Source organism: Zeus faber (genome assembly GCF_960531495.2).
Source record: "Zeus faber genome assembly, chromosome: 3".
Lineage (NCBI taxonomy): Eukaryota > Metazoa > Chordata > Actinopteri > Zeiformes > Zeidae > Zeus > Zeus faber.
In genome coordinates, this window is record NC_137190.1 from 13,662,689 (window position 1) to 13,672,688 (window position 10,000).

A 10,000-nucleotide genomic window follows, 5' to 3' on the forward strand; every position below is an offset into this window, starting at 1 on the left:
AGATGACTGTTCAGGCTATGTTATATCATGCTCACGCCGAAGGTGTCTAATATCACACGAGACTAGGCAACAGAATTGGTTTTTCGACCAGCGCTTGCTCCCCGCCCCGTGGACTCCTCCCTCCGCTGACCGAGAGGGGACAGAGCCCCCCGGCCAACCTGTCCTACGCTCTCCCTCCGGCTCTGCGCTCCGATGCCCCCGCACTGCCCCGCAGACTGTGAAGGACACGTCTGGGCTCTGAGTGGCATTTTTAAGAAGAAAAATACTACGATTTAAGAATATAAAGACCTGTCTCCGTAAAGACTGGACGTGTTTTCAGGTTTGGATCGGACTCGCCATTGTTCGAATGTTTTTTTTTCCTCCCCGAAAACGAATCATTTTTTTAAATGTTTGTACGAAATAAATCAACATACATTTGTAAAAACCCACTAGTTGTGCTACACCCCTACTGTACGGCAATGTGACTTCTTCCATTCCCACATACTTCCATTCACAGCTGTAGAGGCACTTTTCCAACTGATACTAGATAGAGAGTGGGGAGAGTCACGGAATGACTTTAACGAAACATCGAGACCGGCTCCTGCTCCCACATTACACCAATACAGAACATTGCCAGTAGATGTACAGCTTTAAGTGCAAGTGGGAAAGGGGCCAGGGCCAAATCCAGGTTGGAAAGTGCAAAGAAGCGTCAAGATGCAACAGTCATTTCTCCAGCAACACATTTCGGTCAATGAAAACATCATTTAGGCCGTATTATGGGTGCCCATCCCCACTAAAGTAGCAACAGCGCCCTCGACATGCTGGAGGAAGAAAAAGCTTACAGCGCCTGGTACCTCCAGGCGGTCTCCTATCCCAGCACCAACCAGGCTCGACCCTGCTTAGCTTTTGAGAACAGACGTATTCAGCGTGGTGTGGCCGTAAGCAATTTTGGCTGCTGTAACCTTGCATTATATACTCATGACATAGCCACACAAATACAACACAGCAATAGACAGTTTTGCCAGTAATAACGTTTTTCCAACATCTGAAACGTCTCAGTATTTAATCCCATCTTCATATATGTATATATATATATATATATATATATATATATATATTACACTTCTAGATGTTTTTTGTACTGCAGAGGATGTCCAACAAAAAACAACAGCCTCTCGCAGCTAATGTTACACCCGGAAAACCTGAATGTTTCAACACCTTTTGACACTTGGCAGCTGCCGTGCGCGGTGTGCATGCGGGCGCTCCCATCAGTGTCTCATGGATAACCAATGACTTCTCCTGCTTACAGCCATACACTGTGAATTGTCACCCCGTGACTGCTTGACCTCAGCAGCAGCATTGAACGTACAAATGATGATCCCTTACGGAAACTTTTCATTAGATTTGAAAGGGTTTTTCCTTTTTCCTCCCAACACCACTTAATTTGTTTTTCTTTGTCCCATCGACTCCACCTCATAGCTTCCCTGTTCACAATTTAGCCTCATAATGCAACTATTCATCCCCTCACATATACATGTACATGATATATTTCGTAAAGAATTGTGTTTGTTTCTTTTATTTGGAGTCCTTGATGATACATGTACAACATATTGTATGAAATGACATCATCATTTCGCAGACACTTTTGTCCAAAGCAACTTGCAATTATTCATACACAGCCATCAGGAGCCATTAGGCCTTAAGTGTCTTGCTCAAGGACAATACAGCATGCTTCCAGGAGAAGCCCGGGATTGAACCTGCAACCTTCAGATCAGTAGACAATCCGCTCTACCTCCTGCCCCCTAAAATACTACTCCAAATTAATCTTAACAACTGCAAATATAATCATCGGTCACGTGTTTAGAGCATTTGGCCGAAGTTAGTTATAAAAGGACCTGTGTGTGTGTGTGTGTGTGTGTGTGTGTGTGTGTGTGTGTGTGCGTGTGTGCGTGCGTGCGTGCGTGTTTTCTCCAGGGAGCGGGGGGTGGACAGTGACTGACGAAGTATCCCCTTCACGCGTGGCTACGCACAGAGCAATTAGCAAATGGAGTAAAATAAATAAATCTACAATAACAACACAGTTTGTATTTGCCTTGGAAAAAAAAGATGCCTCTGATCTGAGCCGTGGAGCACGTTGCTCAGCGTAATGGTATGGTGTACTTTAGGGGTGTCTGAAATCGAATTACAAGATTCTTCCAGGCATGAACATGGGAAATATAATGTGATGTTTACGATTACAGGTAAGAAGGGTATATAAATGTTTCGACCCCCCCCCCAGATCTTTTGGGCGGGTCCAAGTCTTAAGTCTTAATCCCCCCTGTAGTTCGCACTATGTGTGTGTGAGTGTGTGTGTGTGTGTGTGTGTGTGTGTGTGTGTGTGTGTGTGTGTGTGTGTGTGTGTGTGTGTGTGTGTGTGTGTGTGTGTGTGTGTGTGTGTGTGTGTGTGTGTGTGGTGTGCGTGCAGCTACCTGTGCTGGCCACAGAGTTCTCCTGCTTGCACTTTCCTTTAGTGATGGACACGTCGTCGATGGCGATGTCGCCCTCGTAGCTCGGGCCTCGAATTCCTTCAAACACAATCTGGAAAGAAGGAGGCCGAAAAAAGTTAAGGTGAGGTTGGGTTCAGATATTCGAGGATGAGGTTCGGGAACTGTATACCCTACTCCTCCACACTCAGAAGGAAAGCAGTCACCACGGTACGTATGGTCAACATGCTCAGCAAAATGTTGATTTATTTCTGGGAGTTTTTTACTTGTCGGGGTAGAGGTTTAAGGCCAGGGGGTACCGCCGATTTATATGTGAAATGTCCCTTTGAGACAAAACTGGGATGAAGGGCCATAAAAATACATTAATGTTCAAATTATGGCAAATATATGTTTGTAAAGACATTTATTTACTATTTAACACTTTGACTTTAACACTTATTAACAGTGTTAATAAGTGTTGCACTGACGGCATACTTACCAAAACGTCCATATGGCGTCATATAATCCTCAATACCATGAATCTTTCCCTGAAATAACAACGCAAAATAACTGCTCTACTGTTTCCCTAATAATCGATCAAGTCAGATCAAGTCAGATGAAGTCTGATAACTCCGATTGATCAACGTCATAAAAAAGATGTATGTGTGTGATAAGTGGATGGCTAAAGAAAAATAATTAAAGAAAAACTAATAAAAAATAATAATACAGCTTTACAAACTCACAAAATCCACCCTATCGAACTTACATTTCAGGTACGAGAGAAACAGAGCTTATCAGCATTCTTATCTGGTGACCACTTTTGGACGCAGAGTGAGTCTCCAACTGACCACGCTGCTTCGCAGTAACGGCCACCAGCCATCTGAGCTGACTGACAGCCTAATTACAGGGAAAACCTGCTGCCCAAAGCAAACTGCACAGGCTAATGAAAAGCCCAGCCTATTCTTTTTGTGTATATATATATATATATATATATATATATATATATATATATATATATATAGTTCAAAACAACTACAAGGAAAGTAGAAGAAACACTTTTTGCCTCCTCTGGAGACTGCAGTTCTTGCTACCGTGTTCTTCACTGAAATGGGATAGAGAAGGGGCCAACATAACTGTGAGCCGGGGTTTGAGTAGTTTTGAGATCCTTTGTCATACTTCTTGAGAACTAATAATTCGTCTGTAAGTCCCTACATGCTGAAATACATCAATACTGTGATGGTGGAGGAAGACAACAAAACACGCTGGGAAACGAAGGCGAACTGTGTCATAATGTGATCATGTTTGGCCAACACAACTTTTGGAAGCATTCTTATTAGATTTGAGGTGAAGGTTTGAGGGTAGTATAGTAAGCTTGTTTTCTCTTCGTTCCCTCTCCCATTAAGTGGCTCTCCAATTACCGCCACAAAAGAAAGTGCAAACACAAACGGGCATTTCCTCCGTGCTTCCTCTCTACTTTAAACCCCAGAAGGAGGGTTTTTTTTTTCTTTCTTTAAAATAATAATAAAAAGAATTAAGGGCGGCCTTGACAGCGATCTTTGACAGGGACGTTCTGGATGGATATCGTCGCTCGGCTCATTTGCACACAGGACTCATTTGATTTGTTATGCAGAGAGGCAGCGCTGCGGCTGTGGAGAGGCGAGGCTAATTGGTCAAAGGGCTACCATGAATTTTTATGTCTTACTATGGACACACACACACACACACACACACACACACACACACACACACACCCACACACACACACACACACTGCCGCACTTAATATTGTGCTTTATGTAGTCTGCCTAACTGCTCTGGGTAACTCTCCTTCCCTAATAGGAGCCACCCGGTGCACCACAGCATCCCTTTATATCCGCCTTGACACATTTGCACAAAGGTAAAATACACACACGCGCACACACACACACACACACACACACACACACACACACACACACACACACACACACACACACACACACACACACACACACACACACACACACACACACACACACACACACACACACACGCACACGCACAGACTCACATCCCCTACACCTGTGAGCTTTATAGACTTGAAAATAAAGGAGCCAGATTGCTGTATAATTACAGAAAAGGAGGAAAAAGAAGAGAGGGAAGCCCATAAAGCACCCCTTGCGCATTCTGGCTTGGAAACTTAATCAGGCAAAAAGAACAGGTCAGAACACTTTACAGTGTTTGGGCATTTTTCCACCAAAAATATGCAAATACAGAATTAAGCTGCCGGTTTGACACAGTGACACTCAACACCCAAAATGGCGGACGAGGCTACCGACTTGTATTTTTTACCATTGATACACCATGTATTTGGATGTATATAAATAAAAGAGTGGAAAGCAATATAAAGGAAAGTGACACACCCACACACACACCGAAATATGTTGCTTGCTGTGAATGCTCCAGACAATTACCTGCTCTGTTCACACATACCGCTCAATCGGACATTACCCAGACTTTCTACTAGGGTGCTGGCTGAGTAAAGTCCAGTAATGTCCGTTTCAAATGATTCGGACATTTGCGTTCACACATACAGCTCCTCCTGGTAATGTCCGGGTTACAGTGCATGTGTGAAAGCAGCTTTAGACAGACAGGGCAGAGCAGTGCAGTGGAACAAGGCGGTGTAATGGAATTTAAAACAAATCTAGATGCTGAAGTTAATATATTTTCATAAAACATATCAGAGAAACAAATTTGGATCAAGGATCTAAATCGACCTAATGGCGTCCACACAAGGTTGAAGTTGAAAGCTCAGATTTTTGGAAAATTATCAAACCAGAAAGAACTGCAACACCAAATAGTTCAAGATTATTCCCTGAGGAACAAATGATACAACCCTCAAAACACATCAGTCACACATCACATTAAACTAATTTAAAATACAGTAAGTAATTTTTAATTTGCTTGTCGTGCAAATTTATCATAATATATATGCAGGGTCTGGACTCTGTTTTAGAAGACATGCCCCTCAACCCCAGAACCTGTTGAACTCCACTTAAACCCCACCCCTGAACTACAACTCTTACATCCCCAAAACTGGTTTCATCATAGTTTCAACAAGCAGGGACAAACATTCAGCTTCCAAACGACCCCTCCGCTATGAAATCTTTGACCCTATGTATATGTATGTGACAAATAATCTCTTGAACTTGAAGCCTCGAGGGAGTGTAGTCCCTATGGCTTCCTTTAGAGGGAGTTTGCCTCCAATTGTCCAACGTTACTGATTGCACCTTGAAATCTTTTCGTTCACTCGTTCAAATTTGGTCGTGTCTGTGGGACAGCATGTATGGAAGGACGTTGAGAAGCAAATCTCTGATACAGTCCTCCAGCCTGTGGTCATTCATCGGCTCCAAACTCCATCTGTACATTCTCCCTTAAAACTATTACCAAACCTATTTCCTCAGCCTGTAGTGGAGGGATGCACCAGATGGTGTTTTTTGGGAGGGAGCAACATGTTTCTTTGGGGAGGCTACTCATTTCCGTTAGGCCGCACCCTTTGTTGTATAATAAACGACAAACAGAGCCCAGAGACTCGACCGAAAGCAACGGTGCGTCAAAAAGGTTAGGTGCCCAAGTTAATGTCCCAGCGAGTGATTTTTTTTTTTTTTTTCCCCCAAAACATATGTGTAGAATAGTCAACATAGCCACCTTCAGCATTAGAGATAGATGCTTATCTGCTAAATTCAGTAGTTCCGCATTTCAATACATCTTTTAACATATTTATTCACTTTAGTTATTACTCTCACTAACCTATAATTATCATTGATGGTGTTATTATGATTGATTTAATGAATGTAATTAAAAAAATTCATAAGATTGCGGTGATAAATTACAATGAAAGTAATCAATTACAGAATGTGTCTTAAAAGCTGTATAACGGTCAATGCCACTCAATTATTTGAATGTATCTTCTGGTTCTTTCTAAAGAGTTCTCTATTCCCATTAACAGCATAAACAAGCAGCGAACAACATGTCGCAAGCACCTAGTGCAATATCATGCCACTCAGTTGTTTACTCCAAAATGTATTATTATGTTATTATTTTTGTCACAAAATCTAGGCATCCTGCCAACAGGATTTGTACTTTCGGGTTATGTGGTGCTCTTTTTTTTTTTTCAGCAGCAGCTGAAAAAGCAGCAGTTTTCAGCAGTTAATCAAAATTTGAATTAATCTCCTCAGCCACATAATCATTACTTATCTACGTTGTCTTTGTTGCCTATATATACTATATATATATATATAAATATATATATATATATATATATATATATATATATATATATATATATATATATATATATATATATAGCATTGTTCTTTCCATTACACTATTTCATGTTTATTGATAATGCATGAAGTGTTTGTACTATTTCATTTATTTAAGCCTATAATACCCCAATGCATCAAACTAAATTTGGGGTTGGACACAAAGACAGGGAAAGTACAGAAAAAACCCTTGTGCTGTATTATGCATAGAAATGTGGGTTGCCCTGATTTGGAACAGGGCCCCCGGCCCCCGACACTGAGGCACACAGATGGCCTCTGGGTAGTAATCCATGAGGAGCGAGCTAGGACACAAACTATCTCTTCATGAATCTATTTTAATTGTGTGGCCTAACATTTGGGGTAATAAGTCACCACTACCACCACCATCTAGTTACCGCTAATAAGTTAGCCAATATCAACCACTAGAGCAAGTTACATAATACTTGCAGTATTATCAAGCAGTATAAACCTGAGGAATTTATTATGTAAGGTGTAACTAACCTTACATAATAAATTCCTAGGTTTATACTGCTTGAGTCTAAGTCAGCTTTATTGTCAATTCTGCCATCTGTACAGGACATATAGAGGATCGAAATGCCGTTTCACTCATAACCCAGTGTTGGCATATACAAGTATTAAAACAAAACAACAAGGGTTGTTTTACTAACTAACTACTAAAAAAGTGATGAGAAGTTAGATATTGCAGTTAGGCTGGAGGTAGGGGGGAACAATAACAAGTCAATGAACAAGAACAAAACTCTAATGATGACAAAAGATTGTGCAAAAAATAAAGGATGTGGAAGTATTATGTAATCCACAGGATGAGTAATCAGCAGCAGTTCTATAGCAGTTGTGTTCTCTACAAAGTGGCTAGTGCTGAGTGTGGGTGTATGTGTTCGTGTGCGCAGATATTTGTACATGTATTCCTCACTTATTGCCATACCTCCTTAATGACCGTTCAGACTTACGACCAGCTCTCCGACCAGTATTGTGCGCTACATACAATAATGTGGCGTGCGCTCTGCATGCGCGGCGTCTCAGCGTCAAGCATCTCATCGCGCATCACTGCTCTCAGTCTCAGTCTCGTTCCCACAGTCTGTCAGTATTCACTACACTGGCGTTCGCTATCGCCACGCCCCCCTTGCCATGAAATAACACGGGTCCTCGCCTATCGACCAATTTGCTTAACAACCTGGTCGTAGGAACAGAACTCGGTCGTGAAGTGAGGAGTACCTGTATTAGAAAGTTCTTATGGCTGATGCTGTTGGACATTTGGTGTAGGATGGGTAAGTTACAGTCCAGACTTTTTGGAGGCAGAGGGGGGAGAGATCAGCATCCTGACAGCCTGATATATGAAGCTGTTACACAGCCTGGTGGAGCGGACTCTTGCTCTCTTTAGCTTCCGAAGGAAGTAAAGACGCTGATGGGCTTTCTTGACCAGTGATGCAGAGTTAGACCAGGAGAGGTCCTCGGTGATGTACACACCCAGAAATTTGGTGCCGCTCATCTGTTCCACAGCAGGAGGGTCAATGGTCAGCGGGGGGGTATGGGCTATCCGGTAGTCAATACTGAGCCTGTGCTCAGTGTGGTGGTGCTCGATGTGTTGTTGCCGATCCTTAGTGACTGCGGTCTGTGAGAAATTCTAGTATCCAATTACATAGTAAGGTGTACAGGCCCAGCAGGTCTAGTTTCCTTATCAGCTGCAGAAGGATGATGGTATTGAATGCTGAACTGAAGTCTATGAACAGCATTCTCACATAAGAGCCTTTTGTGTCCAGGTGGGTGGGGACTAAGTGGAGGGCAGAAGCAATTGCGTCATCAGTGGACCGATTGGCACGTTATGCAAATTGAATGAAGTCCAGGGTGGAGCAGGGATGGATTTTATTTGGTGCATGACTAGTCTCTCAAAGCACTTCATAATAGTGAAGGTCAGTGGGACAGGGCGGTAGTCATTGAAGCAGGATGCGGGTGACTTCTTTGGCACAAGTATGATGGTGTTGGCTTTGAAGCATGTGGGGACAGCAGCCTGACTCAAGGAGGTGTTGAAGACGTCGTCGAAGATGTAAGGACATCCTTGAGCTCTTCTGCACAATCTTTCAGCCTTCTGCACAATCTTTCCAGTCCAGACCAGGTATATGGTCTGGACTGGAAGCCTTATGGGAATCATAGAAAGTGATTTCTTAATGCTGACTGGGAAAAGGCACAAAACGTGGTTGTTAAGAGTGGGTGGTGAAGGCATGTTGTTTTGTGCTTTGAAATGTGCAAAGAAGGTGTTGAGTTGGTTCAGCAGAGAGATGTTGCTGTCACAGGCCTGTGGTGGAGGTTTGTAGTCCATGATGATTTTGATTCCCTGCCACAGACTCTGTGTGTCTCTGCTGTCTTTGAAATGATGGGTTATCTTTTTGGTGTACAAACGCTTGGCTTTCCTGATGCCAAAGGACAGGTTGGCTCGAGTTGTTCTCAGTTCGGCTGCATTACCAGCTCTAAGGCAGCGTTCTGGGTCCTCAGCAGTCTGTGAACCGCCCTGTCAGCCAAGATGGTCTCAGTGACAGTCACATGGTCAATGCATTTGGCGATGTAGGCTGTCACAGTCTCTGTGTACTCCTGTATGTCAATGAGTTGGTCTGGTATGTTACTGCTTGTTTGAACATGGCTCAGTCAGTGATGTCAAAACAGTCCTGGAGTGCAGAGGTGGCACCCTCAGGCGTTTTTTCCCAGATATTGCCGCTTTTCATTTTTCTATGTGTATTAGATTGATTGTCATTATTACTGCCTATTGTTTTTTATGTGAGCTGCTGGGACATTGAAATGTCTCATTGAAAGTGACTCTCCATGTTTCTCAGAGTGTACGTCCTTCCCTCCGTCCCTCCGTTCCTCCGTCCCTCCGTCTGTCTGTCTGTCTATGAATATAATAATATATATTATATACATGTATAGTGCTCACTATACTAGCACGACCCCTCTTTTATTCTGTAACTTCTAAACATCCCATTTCCTGCCTTTGTTGTTTTATAACAATGATAGTTTTAAGAAAGTGGCACTTTTCAGATCGCGCACATGAAAGCCTATCACCAACCAGCAACAATTCCAAGAATACAAATGGTGGGGTCCTCCCGGCCATTTGTCTTCTTGGAATTGTTGTTTTCTGGGAGCACCCTGCTCCGCCACTTCCCGCTGCCAGTTCCGGAATATGATTGAGAGCTTCTCTTATTGTAATCCATAACAGCACAAAGATGATATGTTTTCACGGAAAAG

At 42.8% G+C, this 10,000-nt stretch overlaps 1 protein-coding gene across 1 annotated transcript in view; it reads right to left on the bottom strand.

Annotated features, from left to right (window-relative positions):
- The window catches only part of mdga1 (MAM domain containing glycosylphosphatidylinositol anchor 1), a 204,385-nt gene that overhangs the window by 10,542 nt on the left and 183,843 nt on the right, over positions 1-10,000 (bottom strand). Inside the window, exon 16 of the mRNA XM_079998269.1 lies at positions 2,448-2,556. Within this exon, the coding sequence (XP_079854395.1) occupies positions 2,448-2,556 (109 nt within the window). The remainder of the gene's footprint in view (positions 1-2,447; positions 2,557-10,000) is intronic.